Genomic DNA, 20,184 nt, shown 5'->3' on the forward strand with positions numbered 1-20,184 from the left:
ATGTAGCTTTATGATTTTATCTTTGAGCCCCTTGAGCAATATAAGATGGTCCTGGGACTCATTATTATTCTGGAGAGTGGAGGATTAGAGAAAATAGATCCTCAAGACTCTTTTTTTTTCTTTTTCTTTTCTTTCCTTTTTTTCTTTTTTCTTTTCTTCACTAAATTAGGTCAATCACACACACCTTGGTTTCTGTCTGTCATTCGGGTGGCCGCAATAGCACTCCTACCCAAAGGCTGCAGGAAGTTTAAATGACAGGTAGCTTATTTCAGAGGACCATACTGCTACTTACTTCAGTAGATCTGTAGTATTTGTTCACTCCTTATTGGGGGCCAATGGTATAATACACATGTATCAGAAGACCAAATATTAGTTCAGCATGGGATTACATGTGCTAGAATTCATAGTTTTATCATTTGTAGGATTAATAGTTTAGGAGAACTATTAATAATCACACACTTGCCACCCTCTTCTCTTTTATAGGTGAAAATTTGTGATATGCAGATGCGTGGCACACCACGAGACTTACTTCCAGGAGATCCTATTTGTAGTCCAGTCGCAGCAGTGCTGGCAGAGGCCACTATTCAGCTGATTCGTATCCTTCATCGAACAGACCGTTGGACTTACTGCATTAACAAAAAAATGATGGAAAGGCTGCACAAAATTAAGATGTGTATTAAAGAGTCAGGTCAGAAGCTAAAGAAAAGCCGCTCGGTTCAAAGCCGAGAGGAAAGTGAGGTCAGAGAGGAGAAGGAGAGCAAAGAGGAGGAGAAAGGTAATAAACATAATAGACACGGCCTCGCTGACCTCTCAGAGCCGCAGCTGAGGACCCTTTGCATAGAAGTGTGGCCTGTGCTGGCAGTGATAGGCGGCGTTGATGCTGGTCTTAGAGTTGGAGGTCGGTGTGTTCACAAGCAGACTGGGCGCCATGCCACACTGCTGGGAGTGGTCAAAGAGGGCAGCACATCTGCCAAGGTCCAGTGGGATGAAGCAGAAATTACCATCAGGTATGATTTTAGCAAATGAGTATTTAATGGTGAAATGGGCCATTGCTTATGGACAGTGAATAATTTTATATTTTAGGTGAACTGCCAATTAACTTTTTTAGTTAATCTTTCTCATACAGCTGATATGGTTTCATAAAGAAATATTTTCCAAACTGTGTTCCTTGGAATACTAGTGGTTTGTAAAATATGTGATTTTTTGTTTTGTTTTGTGACGAAATGGTAAGCTCACTAGTTCAGGTTTAACTGAGATCCCTCTTTCTGTTTTTCATTTGGCTTCCTGCATTTTAGTCATTTCCGTTGTCCAGTGGGATAGCAAAAAGCCAGAGAGAAGATTCATCAATTACATTTTGTGTAGGAGGGCTTTGAAAATAGAGTGGGAATATTTGAGTGACTATAAGTAGGTTTTTGGATTATCTGTGATTTTAAATATTCTTGCTTTTAAAAAAAGAAGCATATATTTCTATTCCCTCAGTGTGCAACATTTTGGATAGATATGAAAATTACATGTATTTGGCACAGACTGCGCTTAAAAGCTTGAAGATGTATTTTCAATCAGATAGGGTTTGTGTGAAATAGAAATTCCATATATTTAAAAGGAACTATGTCAGGTATCTCAATTGATAGAGAGTCACTTATCTAATGACTACATAATTGTATCATTTGAAAATATGGCTTTATTGATGATATTATGTAGTTTCATTATACTCCCTAAAGTGATTTCTTTGTTAATATGACATGGGACAATACAAAAAAAAATGACGGTTCTTAAGTATTTTTTGGAGGCAGTACTGTTTTAGAATCTAACGATAGCTATGGACCCTCTCAGCTGGAAAGTACACACAGATGAAGTTTACACACAATTTCGGGAGTTAATGGACTCTGCCTTCCCCAACTCCAAGCTAAGAAAGCAATGAAAATTTTACTTGTGAAAGTATCTACCTTTTGTTTTATTCTTTGACTTGTTTCAGAATTTATGATGCCTTATTAAGATGCATACAAGACAGCAAAATAAGTAAATTAAAACAAATAAGAAAAATGACACAAAGGGAAAATAAGATTGGAAAGGTTAAATTAGAACCAAGATTTAGGTTAATACAACAAATGTATGCCATCATACTTTGGATACTTGCTAAAGCTTTCTATTCCAGTTTGTTTAATTATTACATCTTTAAACTTCCAGAAATTCTTGCCAAATATCAGGAAATAGGTGATCATATTTTTGCTTAAACTATAAATTAGAAGCATTCATTGAAAACTACAAACTAATTTTTTGAATGAAACAAAGTCTTCTCTAGAATAGGATGTAAATGACCATAAACCGTATAATAAACTAAATTTATTACACCAACTTTCCAAATAGCTTACATCAGGGATTGGAAAACTGTATCTGTTCCCGCTCCTGTTTTTGTAAATAAAGTTACATAGGCACACGCATTTGTTCAGACATATCAGTGGCTGCATTCATAGTATGGCAGAGACCATATGGCCTGCCAGGCCTTAAATATTTACTGTTTGGCTCTGTACAGAAATTTTGCTAATTCCTGACTTACATTATATAATAACGAATATTCTTACTTGAAAGCACATGAACATCTCATTGCTTTTGCTTTTATCATAATATCTCCCCATTTTCTCATATTAGATTCATTTTTCCATTTGTAATGGCTTATTTAGTTTTTGTAAATTATTCTCAGTACTGTGTACATGATACATCTTATTTTGTCTACATTATTTTCTGTACCTTCCTCCTGTCTATCCCTCACTTGCTTCTTCCTGTGTCATTCTGATCTTTATTAAAGCTTCCCAACTTTTTGGTCGCCTAGTGATACTCCGTTGTATAATCTGGAACCCTGTGAACCGCTTCCTTTTGACGTGGCACGATTTCGAGGCCTGACGGCTTCTGTGTTGCTGGACCTCACATATCTGACTGGCATTCATGAAGACATGGGCAAACAGAGTACCAAGCGACATGAAAAGAAACACCGACATGAATCTGAGGAGAGAGGGGATGTTGAACAGAAAACTGAGAGTGATTCTGCTTTAGATACACGAACAGGCTTAACATCTGACGATGTCAAAAGCCAGGGTACCACAAGCTCCAAATCAGAAAACGAAATAGCTTCATTTTCTTTAGATCCAACAATGCCGGGTGTGGAACCCCAACATCAAATAATGGAAGGAAAAAGAAAAAACCATGAACACATGTCCAAAAACCATGACATCGCCCAGTCAGAAATCAGGGCAGTCCAGCTGTCCTATCTCTACCTCGGTGCTATGAAATCCCTTAGTGCTCTTCTTGGCTGTAGTAAATATGCTGAACTGTTGCTGATACCAAAAGTTCTGGCTGAAAATGGCCACAACTCAGACTGTGCGAGCTCTCCAGTTGTTCATGAAGACGTAGAGATGCGAGCAGCCCTGCAGTTCTTGATGCGCCACATGGTGAAGCGGGCAGTCATGCGGTCGCCCATAAAGAGAGCATTAGGATTAGCTGATCTGGAACGAGCTCAAGCCATGATCTATAAATTAGTGGTCCATGGGCTCTTGGAAGACCAGTTTGGAGGCAAAATTAAGCAAGGTATGTTATCTGATTTTTTTAAATTTTTGCTCTGTGCTGTTGAAATTTTTTATAATTTTCAGAAGTGATGCATTCTGTAAGTGATTTATACAGATTTTTTTTTTTTTGGCTAAAGGGTTTTCACATTATTTTTCCTTTGCAAAGCAAACAGTTCCTTTCTGCTTCTTTATATTAATAATCATCTGTGTACAGGCATTCCTTATTTTATGGCGCTTCATAGATAGTGTGTTTTTTTACAAATCGAAGGCTTGTGGCAATCTTGGGTTAAGCAAGTCTGTCGGTGCCATTTTTTCAACAGCATTTGCTCACTTTGGGTCTCTGTTACATTTTGGTAATTCCCACAATATTTCAAACTTTTCCGTCATTATTGTATTTCTTATGGTGATCTATGGTCAGTGATTTTTGATGTTGCTGCCGTGACTTGCTGAAAGCTCAGATGATGGTTAACACTCTCCAGCAATAAAGTATTTTTTAATTAAGGTATGGACATTGCTTTTTTAGATATAATGCTATTGCACACTTAATGGACTACAGTATAGTGTAAATATAACTTTTATATGCCCTAGGAAACCAAAAAGTCACTTTATTGCAATATTTGCTTTGTTGCAGTGTCTGGGTCAAAACCCGCAGTATCTCTGAGATATACCTGCACCGATAGTTTTCTATTTTAAACCTATGCAAGTGTTAGAACTTAATAATTATTACATTTTGTAAAACTGAAATTTGACTCATGCCACAAAAGGCACTCAAGTATTTATTGATCTAATTCAAAATATATATTATTCTGATAACTGCTCAGAAACATTTTAAAAGACATTTTAAATTACTCCTTTTGTAGATTCTATATTGTATGTAAAAAAGCTTGTTTTGTCTTTTATCCTTACCTTTGAGGATAATATGAATTCTGAGATAAAAGTGACTCATTCAGTAAATGTTTATTGAACCTACAATGTGCCAGCTACTCTTCTAGATTTTGGGGAGTCATTAGTGAACAAAACAAAGCCACTTGCCTTCATGTGCTTCCATTCCTTTTTTCTTACTTCCCTCCTTCTTCTCTTTCCTTTTCCCTTACTCCCCTCCTTCCATTCTTAGCTTATTCTTAGCTTAGATAGTAAATAGGCAGAGAGAGGTGTATGGTGCATGGAATAGGAGTGTTAAGATCATGAAAGATATATGATCATTTCGCCAACCGACAGAATTAGCTGTCTTTGTAGAAACTATCATTATGATTATGTTTATTTTTGGTTCCCTTATCAGATAAGGGAAATTATGAATACTTTAATTTTTTTTTTTAACTCTTAGGAGTAGTTTGTTTTGTGAGGTGTTGTCCTTTTTGGAGCATGGAGTTTTTGTTTAGTTTTTATTCTTGTATTTACATAACTTCATCTTTGCTTGTTTCAAGACTAAAGGTAGGCATCAAAGTGCTAAGGAAACACAGTTTTAATTAGATTAGATATCTTTAGAGAATCTCTGGTTAAATCTTGCAAGTGAGACTTTTTTTTATTTTAAGAAAACTCTAAAATAAGAAATCAGTAGTTACAGGGGCTTGTTATGTTATTGTCTGTAGAGTCTACAAAAACAAGTACAATAGCGAATACAAGAGTGTATATATGTGAGAACATTTTTTCTGTAAATCTTTCACAGAAATTGATACTTATTAACTATGTTTAGAAACTTTAATTAAAAGGTAAAATTTTTCCATTCCCATGTCACTTTTGAAAAAAATTCTTACTACTTTCTTAACTTTTACCTTGGTTTATAGAGATTGATCAGCAAGCTGAAGAAAGTGACCAAGCCCAGCAGGCACAGACGCCTGTTACCACTAGCCCATCCGCCTCGAGCACAACTTCCTTTATGAGCAGCTCACTGGAGGACACCACTACTGCCACCACTCCAGTCACTGACACAGAAACAGTGCCTGCGTCTGAGTCCCCAGGAGTGATGCCACTTAGTCTTCTGAGGTAGGGAAGTTGACCTTTAATGTCTGTCATATTGATGCCTGTGGTTCTGAACACACAATTGTTCTCTTGTGAAGAATGTGCCCAACTGAGTCAAGGTGTTCTAGAGCTAGAGGGAACCTAAAATGTCATAGAGTCAAACTCATTTTACTGAAGTTGGAAATGGACCTCAGAAGTGTAATAACTTGCCCAAAGTCTCACAGTCAGCGGTGGTCCCAGATCTAATCAACAGTGCCACTGACAATTAAGTACTGTAGCACGCTGTCTCCTTATGATTTTGTAGGGGGAAGAGAGGGTCTAGGCTTTTAATATTTTTTTCCTCAAATGTAAGTATTTGTATGTTGAATATTAGAGCCTCCAGAAAGAGCTTCCTCCATGAAAATAATCTTCTCCTCTCAGATTATTTCCCTTTTAAACATAATTCTTTGACTATATTTTTATTCTTGCTGTAAGATCAAACAAGTCTACTTTTCAAATGAAAGAGCATGTCTTATGATGCTTCTTCAGCCAACCCTATTTTAGTAGGTTTGTAAATTCAAAATAATGCTTAAGTTTCTTTTTGCTTCAGCTTGTCAGATGTGTACACAAAATGAAGATCTTTAGGTGAAAAGCTTTAGGCGGGGACTGTTTTGTGAGATCTCTTAACTAGGGCTTAAATGAAATAATGGGAAACAAAATGGTTAGTGTCCTTTTTTTCTTATTTCTTTCCCCGTGTCCCTTAATTGACAGGTCATTATTATTCCCAGTGTGTAGACTGACATCCTAGAGGGGAGAAGAGAGTGGCTGTTATGTAATGATTCTAAATTTGAGATGTGCACAAGAGCCACCTGCAAGGCTTTTTAAAGCTCTGGGGCTGTGTCCCCCAGCAGCTGTCATTCAGTAGGTCTGGTATGGCATCTGGTTTGCATTTGATGTGAGTTTCCCCAGTGATTCTGACGCAGTGGTCTTCAGCTCACACGTTAATAATTATTGCTCTGGTCTTGGGCAGAAGGAGCACTAATCCTAGTAGCGACTGGCGCGGAGCCCTGCACATCTCCTGCCTCTTAGCTCTCTGACTTAAGTTACATGGTTCCAGGAGGTGCTTCTGTTCAAGAAAGGAGGAAGAGAGGAATGATAGGATATCCAGTATGGTTTTTAGTCCTGACAAGTACAGAGTTCACGGCATCCACGGAGCATCAGTAGCACTGTGACTCTTTGTTGCCTTTCAAGCTTCATAGTGTAGGCATGGGGTGCAGTGGTAAAATAATGCTCTCTTGCTCCCAGACACGTTCACCAGAACTGTGACTCCTTGTTTCTTCTTAGACTTCATTTCTTGGCTGTTGGCTGGGACTGTATTAGAGCTACAGTTGTCTTTGCTTGGCTCAGCATCATTTAACATGAGAAAAATCAGGGAACAGCTGCCCCCTATGTGAATACCATCATATCACAGTTACTTGGCTGAGTCAAAGTGCTTTTCTGTTGCTTTAAAGTTGTTATTACTTCTGTTGGATAAATGTAAAGAGCAATCAGTCAGTGAGGATCTTCCTGGACTTATTCTTTAGCTAATGCCTGCCTTCTCAGCGTGAGAGGGGCTGCTTCTCCTGTACGTTTTCCCCACTACACAGCTCACATACCATTCATATGCTCTTTTTCGGTTGTGCTGGGTGACTGGGCAGTTATCTATACTTTCCATAACTTACCTATAGACTATTACTTTGAATCCATGTGAATAATTTCATGGCTAGCTAGTGAATTTATATCTGAAGTAACCTTAGGTTATCTATCTTTAAAAATCTTCTTTATTGTCTAACTACTATATGCCTACCAAAATACCCCTGTCATCTTGGTATAGTAGTAGAATGAAAGTTCCATGAGGGCAGGGATTTTTTTAAAATTTATTTTGTAAATTACTGTATTCTCTCACCTGCTACATGGCTTTCATTTTACTGAACAAATGAGAAAGTATTGTTATTTTTATAGTAAAAACATCCTATGAGATAATGATTTTTTTTTCTGAATAGCAAATAGTTTATTAGTAAGTACATGGTTTCAGTGACGGTAATAAATTCACTTGAACAGAAGACAACAATCAAATCAAAAAAATAAGTGCTTGCTAATCATCAGAAAATCTGTGGCCATTAGGACTGTCTCGTAGAAATCCAAAATCACTCAGAGGCCAAATCTTAAAGAAGATACGGCCTCTTATTAGTCCATATGGAACAGGTCCGTAGTACCTGGAGTCTGTATAATTCTGCCGATTATCACCTTCTAGCCACACGTGACCTGTTGGCACCATAGGTCTGTTCAACAATAAATTGAATTTTTAGGGTAGTTGCTGGGCTTCCAGAAAAAAAAAACCATCTGAAGAGTGTCTCAAAGCATACATAGGTGATCCATGGTTTCAGGGTTCCTATAAGGAACTCCCCATCAGTGTTCTTTCCATTTAGGGTAAAGATTTGCTCTAGCCCAAAAAACCCCGGAAGTCTCTCACCAGGACTCAGGTGGGCCTTTCTCACCTGAGATAATGATTTTTTAAACTGTGGAGTCTCTCTCCCCTCCCTTCAGTTAAACTACAGCTAACTCATATCATTTTCCTGATCGCATATTCTTCTATAAGAAGATTGTGATGTATATGTTGTTTTCTAACCATTGTTGTTTTCTTAAAGGCAAATGTTCTCTAGTTACCCAACCACCACTGTACTTCCTACACGTCGTGCACAGACTCCTCCAATATCATCGCTACCAACCTCTCCTTCTGATGAAGTAGGAAGGAGGCAAAGCTTAACTTCTCCTGATTCCCAATCAGCAAGGCCAGCTAACCGCACAGGTGCGTGTGCTATTATGCACTGTGACACTCAGACCTTGGCATTCCATGTGTGTGGGACTTTATTATGTGAGCATTGTGTTTTGTCTTCACTGAAGGAAAAAGTGATTTTAATTAAGGGGGATCTGTCCCATCAAACTGATCTGTCTTCTCTATTTTGAAGCTGTAGATCGAGTTAGGGCTATTTGGGAGAGAAATATGTATTGTATATCTGTTGTATTAGACCTTCTTTTCTAATACAGGCATTTTGAATGCTATAGATTTCCCTCTAAGCACTGATTTTGCTGCAATCCATACATTTTGAAATGCTTTGTTTTCATTTTCATTCAGTTTATAGTACTTTCTAACTTACCACTGTTATCTTCTTTGACATATGGGTTATTTAGAAGTATATTATTTCATTTCCAAATATTAGGGGATTTTCCAGATATCTTTCTATTGTTATTTCTAATTTAATTTCATTGTCATCCAAGAACACATTCTGTATAATTTGAATTGTTTTAAATTTATTGAAACTTGTTTTGTGGCCCAGAGTATGGTCTATTTTTGTAATATTCCATGTATACTTGGAAAAAATGTGTATGTGCTATTGTTGAGTGGTGTGTTCTAGAAATTGTTGGTTAGCTCAAGTTGATTGATAGTGTTGTCCAAGTCTTCCTTACCCTTACTTGTTTTTTTGTCTACTTATTCTTTCAATTACTGAGAGAGTGGGAATGAAATCTCTGTAATTGTGGATTTGTCTCTTTCTCCTTTCATTTATTAGTTGGATTTTTTCCCATGTAATTTAAAGCTCTGTGTTTAGGTCCATAAACTTTTAGGATTCTTATATATTCTTAATGAATTGACCTCTTTATCATTATGAAATGACTATCTTTATCTCTGGTAATACTCTTTGCCCTTGAATATGCTTTATCTGGTATAAATATTGTCACTTCTGATTTTTTTTATTAGCCTTCTAATGGTATATCTTTTCTTTTCCCTTCATTTTATTTTTAGCTTATTTGTGTCTTTGTATTTAAAATGTGTTTCTTAAATGTAGCCTATAGTTGGGTTGGGCTTTTTAAATTCAACCTGATGTTCTCTGCCTTTTAATTGGGATATTTAGAGCATTTAAATTTAATGTGATTATTGGTATAGTTGGGTTTAAATCTGCCATCTTTCTGTTCTTCTCATCTGTTCTCTGTCCCCTTTTTCTACCTTCTTTGAGTTAAATGAGTATTTTTTAATTATCCATTTTATATCTTTTTGTTGTCTTATTAGCTATACTTGGTATTGTATTTTTAGAGATTACTTTCAGGTTTATGGTATACGTTCTTAGTTATCACAGTCTGCTTTCAAGTAATGTTATACTACTTCATGTATAGTAGAAGAATCTAACAACAGTATGCTTTCATATCCCTTCTCAGCCTTTATACTTTTGTTGTTATAAACCTAACTTCTATGTATCTTTTAAAGCCCCATAATACATTATTATTTTTGCAGTAAACAGCCAGTTATCTTTTAAAGATATTTTTAAAAACTAAAGTATATATTTTGTATTTACCCACATGGATATTTCTGAGATTCTTTATTCTTTTATGCAGATCCAGATTTCCATCTGGTATCATTTACTTCTGCTTTAAAGACTTCTTTAACGTTTCTTGTAGTGGTCTGCTATTGATGAATTCTTTTGGCTCTTGTATGTCTGAAAGAGTCTATTTCACCTTCATTTTTGAAAAATATTTTCACTGGGGATAGAATTCTAGGTTGACAGCTTTTTTTTTCTTTCAGTACTTTAAGATATTGCTCTACTGTTGTTTCCTGTGATAAGTTTTCTATTGTTCTAATATTGATGTTATATGCCTTTTTCTCTGGCTGCTTTTAAGACTTTTCTCATCATTGGGCTTAAGATTTATTATGATCTGTCCTGGTATAGTTTTTTTTCATGTTTCTTGTGCTTGGGATTTGTTGAACTTCTTAGATTTGTGCATTTAAAGTTGCCATTAAATTTGAGAATTTTTCATTATTTTTTTCAGATTTTTTCTCCCACTACTCCTCTATTTCAGTGTCTCCAGTTACATGTATATTAGGCCACTTGAGTTTGTCCTACAGATCACTGATGCTCTGCTCTTTTTTTTCCTTAAGTTCTTTTTTCTGTATGTTTCATTTTGGATAATTTTTATTGTTGTATCTTCTTGTCACTGATATTTTCTTGTGCAGTGTCTAATTTGTTCTTAATCCCATCCAGTGTATTTTTCCCTTCAGATATTGTAGTTTTCATCTCTAGAAGTTCTATTTAGGTCTTTTTTTTTCTTTAATGTTCCATGGCTTTTTAACATATTCAGTCTTTCCTCTACCTTATGGAATACATGGAATAACAGTTCTCATTATTAGAATAGTTATGGTCTGTAAAGTCACTGTGAACGTAAGAGTTAGCAAAAACTGGACCATTGTTCTTAGGGAAAATACAGGGCTAGGTTTCTGTGAGCTTCTGGTCATACTTTGTCAACTAATCAATATATAACCTTATTTTATGTGTGTTTCAATTTGAAGACACTGTATTTAATATATAGTAGCATTGAGCTTATGGCCAGCAACCCTGTTAATTCATGCCTAGGGTGAAACTTATCTAACACATATATTTTCTCTATAAGGCACATTGCAGCCTTCTTGCACTCAGGAACCCTAGATAGCATTTCAGCACTGTACTTGGGGGCCATTTTAAGCAATGAAATCATCCAAAAAAGCACAAAGATGCAAAAAAGTAGCACTAAGTAGCATAAAAATGCACTGAATAGCTGATACAAGAACACAGAGAACATCACCTTGTTTGACCTTAGCTGAAAACAAATGCATCAGGAGACTGAACTTTTGTCATTCTGCACGGGAGTCTGAAGTTTATTATCACCTGTGCGTGTGACTGATTGTGAAAGTGCCATGTGTATTGATTTTGGAGTTACAAATTAATTTTAATGAGTAGATGAATTTGCACATACAGTAATGTCCTCTGTACTTAATTTATCAATTATCTCATTTCTAGGTCTGTTTTTATTAACTGAGTTTTCTCCTCATTTTGAATTGTATTTTCTTGTTTCTTTGTTAATTTTTTGTTGTTTACCAGACATTGTGAATTTTTCCTAGTTTGGTGCTGGGTATTTTTAATTTCTTCAAATGTACTTTATTTAACTTTGTTCTGAGATATAGTTAAGTAACTTGAAGACCACTAGATTCTTTCAAGGCTTCCATTTAAGCTTTGTTAGGTGGGACCAGGACAACATTTAGTTTAATTAGTATCCTATACAGTGCTTTATGCATTACAAAGTTTTGCCATTCTGGCTTGTGGTAATGCAAACTCTTCCCAACCCTGTGTGAGCTCAAAGGATTGCTCTGCCTGCTGCTGCTTGGCAGTTCTTTTCCTCACTTTGGTTAGTTGCTGCATTTGTAACAGCTAAAGACTTGAGAGGAAGAGAACCCTCTGCACATTTCTGGAATTCTCTTTCTGTGTAGCTCTCTTCTTTAGATACAGATCTTTCCTTCTGGTATTCAAATTTCAAATTCTCTACTCTGTCTCCTCTATTCAGAGACATCATTGAGTTTAGCTTGAAGTTACCTTCCCTGAACTGCATCTTGGAAATTCTTTCCAGGCAACAAGCTGAGACAGTTGTATGCCTCGTGTCATGTGATTTCCTTCTCTCAGGGATCACTGTCCTACACTGACTGTTGTCCAATGTCTGCAGACTGTTGTTTGGTATGTTTTGTCTGGTCTTTTTTTAGTTGTTTAAAGTGAGAGTAAATCCATTCTCTGTTACTCTGTCATGGCTAGAAGGAGAAGTCCATCAACTTCATCAGGACTGTGACCACTGTAACAGTAGTGACATTTTTAAAGCAAAAATTAGAGTTATAGTTATCCCTACCTCCATTCTTTCCCTTCTTCACTTCTTTCTTCCTAATTCAATTAAAAAGCCATTAAGTGGAGCCAAGCTAGGTAGGCATTCATGCTGGCATGGTGTGGAAGGTGGGTGGCATGGTAGCCCAGAATGGATTGTCAGAGCCAGATTGGGGTGAAGGAGACTCCTTGTATATGGGGGAAGTGGTCTGGCACAGAGTTTTGGAGTCTTAAGTTGGGTGAAGAAATGTCCACATGGCCCAAGAACAGGTGTCAGCCATACAGGGTGAAGAGGACCTCCACTAGCAACTGTGCAGTCAGAGGGCCTCGGAGCAGTGATGCTTCAGTCGCGGTACACACACATAATGCCAAGATCCTAGCTTCTAAATGCCACTCTCTACTAAAAGGAACCTTAATCTTCTGGGAGAAATGGTTAATTTCAGAAATGAGTATGAAATGAGCCTAGAACAGCTTGTGCTAGAAAGTGATAAAGTGCTCAGAGGATGATGGGCAGAGGCCTGAGGAATACAGAAATCAGAATGAAGGGGCATCCACTGGCCAAATCTGAGAGGTTTGGGACATCAGAATAAATAATCATAATTATAATAACAGATAATAACCCATGAACACAATAAGAATCAGTAACCCTATACTAATGGAGAAAGGAGATGCTTTGCTTTAGAGTGAAATACCAACTGATGAATCTAAAAGCAGTGATAAACTTAAAAACCATCATTTGTCAGCCACAATAATAATTAATTCAGCCAATAAACATAAATGGATGCTAATGAGTGAAACTTTGATGAAGAATGAAGTGTTTATGTATTCTCATAGTTCCTCCCCACAAATACTTATTAAATACAAAGGGGAAAAAGAAGAGTACCTTTACAGTGGAGAAACCTGGCCAATAGCAGCTTAACTCAAGTGATCAAAGTTAACATTACCAGTAACGGGACAAAATGAAATCATGTACCATCTAATAGAACACAGTAAGAAGAAGAAGGTGCCATCAGTTTTGTGCTACAACCTGAATCTAATCGTGAGGAAACAGTAGACACTAGGTTGAGGGACTTCACACCATATAACTATAATCTTCAAAGAATCAAAGTGATTGAAGGGGACTGAAGAGACATGAAAACTAAATGTAAAGATGATCCCAGATTGGATCCTTTGCTGTAAAGAGCATTAGCAAGAATTTTGGCAAAACTAGAATGGGATCTGGATTAGACGATAGCATTGTTAATTTATTGACTTTGATAGTTGTGTTGTGGTTATGCAGGAGAGTGTTGTTATTTGTAGAAGTGATATATTAGTGTATTCAGGGGAGATGGAACACTGTGTCTGCTTCTTGCTCTCCAGTGGTTCAGGGGTAAAAGAATTCTTTGTACTATTCTTGCAAATTTCTGTAAAGTTTGAAATTATTTGTAAGTAGGAAATGATTTTAAAAAGCATTAAAATTTTCTCAGCAGGCTTATTTTGTAATAACTGATTTATCTTTAAGAGAAACCTTAAAAAAGCTGTATCAAATTTAATCACATTTAGTTATTCATTTAGTGAATTCTTAGTAGAATAAAATTTCATTACATGTGGACAGTATTAAGATGTTGGGGATTATGGTTACCCTAAGAACACTTTTTACTCATGATATGTAGTGATATTTAGGCCTTTACTTCTCTTTCTTTTGTCTCAGCCTTGTCAGACCCGAGCAGTAGACTTTCAACTTCTCCTCCTCCTCCAGCAATTGCAGTACCTTTGTTGGAAATGGGGTTCTCTCTCCGGCAGATTGCCAAAGCCATGGAAGCCACAGGTAGGATAAATTTTTTATATGTCAGTATATGCAGTTATGAGAAACCTGATCTTTATTAAGAGCAACATATTTTTTAAGAAGCCATAAAACTTGGTAAGATTTTTAACACCAGATTTAATTACAGTGGCATCATAGCAGGCACTCTTAAACTGATAGCATGAATAACTAAATGAATTTTGCCCTAAGTAGGTATTAGAACTTTTTTTTCCCCTTTTCAGGTGCTCGAGGAGAGGCTGATGCCCAGAACATCACTGTCCTTGCCATGTGGATGATAGAGCATCCTGGGCACGAGGATGAGGAGGAGCCCCAGTCAGGCAGCACAGCAGACTCAAGGCAAGGAGCGGCGGTTGCAGGCAGTAGTGGGAAGTCAAATGATCCCTGTTACTTGCAGTCACCAGGAGACATACCATCAGCTGATGCTGCTGAAATGGAGGAAGGCTTTAGTGAAAGGTGAAACTCCAATTTCCGTGTTTCTGTTCTGTGTGTTGTAAATGGTGACCCCCAAGAGCCTCATTTATGTCCCTTCGTAGATGCTTCTAATGGTATATAAAGTTGACTGACTAGAGATATATAAAATGATGGAAAATTCAGTTACAGGTTTATGTTTCTAGTGAAGGGTAAAAATGACAGGTTTTGACTTGAATGCTATTTTGTTTTCATGAAAATTAAGGAAATAATTTTTATATAAAATTGAGCTGAAAAGAAGAAACAAAAAATTAAAATCAGTTTATTCTGAAATAAATACGTTGATAAAATAAATTTATCTACTATAAGTAATATAAAATAGAATGTTCATTTTAATAGAAATTGATTTAATTAATACATTCAATAGAAATGGACTTTTAAATCTTTTCTATCTCTTAATATGGATTTATATTTTCATCTTTTCTTTAGTTTTTAATGTCACCTCTTTTTAAAACATTGTAAAACGAATTCTGTGATAATGCCTAGCTTAAAGAGAAATGTAATTAAATATTCTATTATTCTAAAATCTTCCCCCTTCAGCACTTCTTATGACTTTAAATCTTTGTTTCAGTTTAGTTCATTAAGTCGTATGGGGTGGGGGGTTGTGTCTTATGTTAATATGCAGACTTTTTCTGATAAGCACAGTGAATATTTTCATAACTTATTTTGAAATATCTGTTTCTCCACAGCAAGGATTCCCAGTCATTTCAAATTTTAAGTATTTGATCGTTTAGGATTTAGTTAAGGTCATTGATCTCATCTGAATTTGAACTTGCATTAAGCATAGTTTAATTATTGGCATAATTCAAAATCAGATAAAATTATTACTCAGGGAAATATGACATATTTATAACTTAGGTGCTTTACCAAACACAAAAGATGTTTCAAAGCTTTATCATGGGGAACTATATTCAATATCTTATAGTAACTTATGGTGAAAAAGAATATGAAAACACATAAATGTAGGTTCATGTATGACTGAAGGGTTATGCTGTACACCAGAAATTGACACAACATTGGAAACTTCAATAAAATATATATATAATACAAAAAATAAAATAAAAAAGAGCTTTATCATAAACATATTTTGTTCTCGATAATGTTTGGAGGAAAAAGTACTACAAGCAAGTTTGCACCTATGCTTTCTGTTTGTAATGGTTTTTGAAAACGTATGTTGCTTTTAAACTTGCACTTGTAGCCCTGATAATCTGGATCATCCAGAGAATGCAGCTTCTGGAAGTGGACCACCAGCTAGGGGTCGCTCAGCTGTAACAAGAAGGCACAAGTTTGATTTAGCTGCTCGCACATTGCTCGCAAGAGCAGGTAAGTATATGTTTCGCATCCTTCTCTTGGCAAAAGTATCATATAATTTGTTTATATTTTAAAGTCAGTGTAAAAGCAGCATTAAAGAAGATGTAAACTAATCACATGAAGTATTCAGTACCTCCACATAAAAAAACAGCTGTTTGCTTATTGCTTTCTATGCATTTATGTGATTTTACATTATTTAAATCACAGCATACATTCACAGATTTATTTTTAAGTTCCCTCTGAGTGCAGAAGGCTATAGTGCTCACTTGTAGATATGGAGACATTTTGTAAATGCTCTCTCTGCCCTCAAGCAACTTGTAATGTAAGAAGTGAAGATGCATGTTTAAGACATCAGTGGTCAGAAGGAGCTAGAAAGAGCACTGTGCCCACGGAGTAGCCCTGGCTTTTTTGATGTACTTTGTGGACTTTAGGGCTTCACTGATAGGTAAGGCCCTAGATAAGCAAAAATAAATTTTTTCATGACAGTAATAAATATTTTGAAGATTATGTTCTGGTCATGTGAAGTTTAAGTTACAGGGAATTTCTTTTCCAAACTGAAAACTAGAAAATGTCATTTGTCAAAACAGATTTGATCCTTGAAATATTAAAACATAAATAACGGTTCAGTAATTTATGGGAACAGAGAAATTAAGACTGTCCTAGAACATACAAGATCATATTTAATACATAATGAAAGGGACTGATATAAAAAAATAAACCTAGAAGGACAACAACAGCCCACGTTTATGGAGTGCTCTGTGTAACAAACATTAGGAAGTATTTCACATGGATTACCTTATTTAAACCTGTCAGCAGCCCTGCAAGGTATGAGTGCTTACCCCCATTTTACAGAAGAGGAACACGTATGATAGGTAAAATTTTATGTTTATGGTCTGGAATCCAGTAAGTCAGCTGAGATAGGCTCTCACCTGCATGTATGGCAGTTAAGAACTGGCGAAATATTCAACATTATTTTATACATGCAAGTAAAATGCCTTTTTTGTTTTGTTCTGAGCGGGGTTATACCGCTCTGTGCAGGCCCACAGGAATCAAAGTCGGAGAGAAGGAATATCTTTGCAACAAGACCCAGGGGCGTTGTATGACTTTAATTTAGATGAGGAATTGGAAATTGATCTTGATGATGAAGCGATGGAAGCTATGTTTGGACAAGACCTGACCAGTGACAATGATATTCTGGGAATGTGGATCCCAGAGGTACTGGATTGGCCTACCTGGGTGTGTGTGACTGCAGCGGGGGCTGCTCTGACTTACTTTCCTGCCCTCCTGTTCATACAGCTTACTAACAACAGCCTTGCCTAGAGTTGTAACACTCTAAAAAGCCTGACGTCTCATCCTAAAGTTTGGGGCTCTAACACTTAGGTTTCTTTGATACTTACAAACTAATAAGACAAAAACTCTCTTGTTGCTTTCTCTGTGCGATTTTATTGCTTCTCTCCCCAGACTAGATGGATAGAGCCATATCGTGGTAATTTGATTCTAACATAAAGTGTAGTTTGCAAAATAGGCCTCAGGTCCCAGTCGACTCTGCTGGGTGTGTAACATGGCTGCTCTACTCGCCTTGCTGTCTGAATGCATGCTCTTCTCCTTCATAGGTTCTCTTTGATCACTGTAATGCCTCATTCTAGGAACCAGTGCCACCTAGATCTTGTAAACTCCTCCATCCAAGGGCAGGGTACATGGTGGGTTTGTATGTTCACATTGTTTAGCATTACGCTTTTTGTAGCAGGGAAACTGAGAAGTTCATGGGTGTAAGCCCTATAGGAAAGAGCATCTACCATATTAAGATAAATGAATCCAAATGACTTCTTAGAAGTTCAGAAAATAGGTATGCATGTTATGACCAGATGGAAAGTAGTTTTCATTAGAGGGATTTTAACAAATCATTTGGGATGGGGCAGATTGTCTTTTTTATTAATAACTTTTTCCTCAATAGAGTAGTTAGTTACTTTTATTGTAACTTATTAGAGTGAGGAAGGGCAGAGAACACCTTCAGACTGTGATCTGAAATCTGATTTGAAAGAACTTTGTTATGTAGCATTGATGAACATCTTGCAAATATTCCAGCATATGTAAACAAAGTAAATTTAATATAATCTATCTACCTCTTTTTAATTTTGTGTTAACTTGACTAATAATTTGATATGAAATCATTTTGTGCAGCATGTTTGTGAGTCTGAAGACAGGGAAGAAGTAGTGGTGTGTGAACTGTGTGAGTGCAGTGTCGTCAGCTTCAATCAGCACATGAAAAGAAATCATCCGGGCTGTGGGCGCAGTGCAAACCGCCAGGGCTATCGTAGCAATGGCTCCTATGTGGATGGCTGGTTCGGCGGTGAATGTGGGAGTGGGAATCCATACTACCTGCTTTGTGGCAGCTGCAGGGAAAAGTACTTAGCCCTGAAGACCAAATCCAAGGCAACAAGTTCTGAAAGGTACCTTGAAATTGTGCAGACATCCAGACCCTCTGAATGAAGTATATAAAGTATCTCTCATTAAGAATGGGAATTGTATATTTTTTTCATGAGAGGGGTTACTTTTAACCTTTCCTAAAGTCCTGTGATTGCTGAATTGAGGGCAGGAAGGATGGAGGAGGTGAAGGAATTCATGTTCCTGCCCCAGCTGGAAGCCTGTAGTCTGGGAACAGCAGCATGGCCTCAGGTCCTTCACTGGAATTTGATTGTGTTAACCTTTGATTTGTTGTCAAGTTATAGGTGGGACCTTTGCATTAGCCTTCAGGAGGTTTATGTTCATTTTTTTTTCTTTGGTGTTTTTCACCATATTTTTGGCATCTTAATTGAGATCTTTTTTCTTGATTAAAAAAAAAGCAGACTTCAGATTAAATGAGCTTCCATGAAAATAGTAGTTCTTTATAGCCATGAATAGCAATTAATTGCTAACAAGTAGGGTTTTTGCCCTTATTATCAGCTATTAAAATCTTTAAGGTGTTCTAGAATAGGTTTTGATTGAAAGAATTGTTGTAGGTAACCCAGAAACCTCCCCAGTAATTTGGTAAAATAGTCATTGATTTTGTAAGCATGTGAGTACCTACATGCCAATAATTTTTTTTATCACGTTAGCCCATAATATGACACACACTTTTTAATTTTGTGTTGCTTTATTAATGACCTTTTAAAATGTCCTAATGACTTAATTTGCATTTTGGGTACTAACTGTTTTATGTAAAAACACAATGTTTTTCATGTTTGGTGCAGGTACAAAGGACAAGCTCCAGATCTAATTGGCAAGCAGGACAGTGTGTATGAAGGTAGTTGTTTTGAGAGCTTCTTTATTTTATGTGTATTTTTGTATATACCTTCTGCTTAACATCTGTTACTAAAATTTACCTTTGTGTGTGTGTTTGTATTTATGTACATGTTAACTCAGAGTCCCCCCAAAAACCTTAAGATAGTTTGGTAGCAAAGCCTTAGTTTTAAAAGTCGAAGGAAAAACACCTGGCTTCTAATACTAGCTTTACCACGGGAAGCTAATTTCTATGTGGCATATATGTTTTTTCAAAGTAGAGAAAGTATGTAGTACATTTTGAATTTCCACCCTAATTGAGGAAAGTAAAAAAATAAAAATTGAGGTATCTCAGTTTATCTGGAGCATTCATTTAATTGAAATAACTCATTTCCTTGTGGTTATGGACAAGGTCAAGAACTCTTTGTTAGCCCCACAACAGTATTTTTTATTAGCCGAAGTCCATTACCAGCTGTAACGTGTACTGTTAGTTTAAATGGATTTGATGGCTCTGACTCCCTCTCCCTTGGTTTCACTGTGCTTCAGGAGAGCAGTCTGGTTGGGTCACCAGGAGATGGTGCCCTGGTTTATTTTGTAGGCACTGGGCTTTCAGTCCATCTGCTTCTTAAACATACCTCACAATAACCATTGCCAGCAGAGTTCTGTTCTGTTTATTTTCACATACTGTACATTTGTTTATTTAAATTCCAGAAGACTGGGACATGTTAGATGTTGATGAAGATGAAAAGCTAACGGGTGAAGAAGAATTTGAATTACTTGCTGGACCACTTGGTTTAAATGACCGCCGCATTGTACCAGAACCAGTTCAGTTCCCTGACAGTGATCCACTGGGGGCATCAGTAGCAATGGTAACAGCAACCAACAGTATGGAAGAGACTTTGATGCAAATAGGTAAACTTGAAATGCTGATTGACATGGATTTTATAGTCTATATTAATTTGTTTCTTAGGTTAATAATAACAATAATAATACAAAGTTTAATCATAATAAGCGTTCTACATTTCCTACCCCATCAAACATCTTTAGGTGGTTGTATTAATATTTTGAAGGTATAATGTAATACTATTTTAATTTTCTGTTTTTATAAAATGTTGAAGCATTTTCTTAACTTTCT

At 36.5% G+C, this 20,184-nt stretch overlaps 1 protein-coding gene across 10 annotated transcripts in view; it reads left to right on the forward strand.

The window, feature by feature from the left end:
* HERC1 (HECT and RLD domain containing E3 ubiquitin protein ligase family member 1) overlaps positions 1-20,184 on the forward strand; it is a 174,669-nt gene that overhangs the window by 117,105 nt on the left and 37,380 nt on the right. For 5 of the 10 annotated variants that reach the window (XM_032480983.1, XM_032480982.1, XM_032480981.1 and 2 more), the window contains 11 exons: positions 484-1,007; positions 2,807-3,582; positions 5,345-5,543; positions 8,186-8,346; positions 13,899-14,015; positions 14,234-14,465; positions 15,679-15,803; positions 16,807-17,027; positions 17,973-18,241; positions 19,022-19,074; positions 19,761-19,961. In XM_032480983.1, the coding sequence (XP_032336874.1) occupies positions 484-1,007; positions 2,807-3,582; positions 5,345-5,543; positions 8,186-8,346; positions 13,899-14,015; positions 14,234-14,465; positions 15,679-15,803; positions 16,807-17,027; positions 17,973-18,241; positions 19,022-19,074; positions 19,761-19,961 (2,878 nt within the window). The remainder of the gene's footprint in view (positions 1-483; positions 1,008-2,806; positions 3,583-5,344; positions 5,544-8,185; positions 8,347-13,898; positions 14,016-14,233; positions 14,466-15,678; positions 15,804-16,806; positions 17,028-17,972; positions 18,242-19,021; positions 19,075-19,760; positions 19,962-20,184) is intronic. The other 5 variants (XM_032480988.1, XM_032480990.1, XM_032480986.1 and 2 more) reach the window with 4 other exon arrangements.

Source organism: Camelus ferus, chromosome 6 (genome assembly GCF_009834535.1).
Source record: "Camelus ferus isolate YT-003-E chromosome 6, BCGSAC_Cfer_1.0, whole genome shotgun sequence".
Classification (NCBI taxonomy): Eukaryota; Metazoa; Chordata; class Mammalia; order Artiodactyla; family Camelidae; genus Camelus; species Camelus ferus.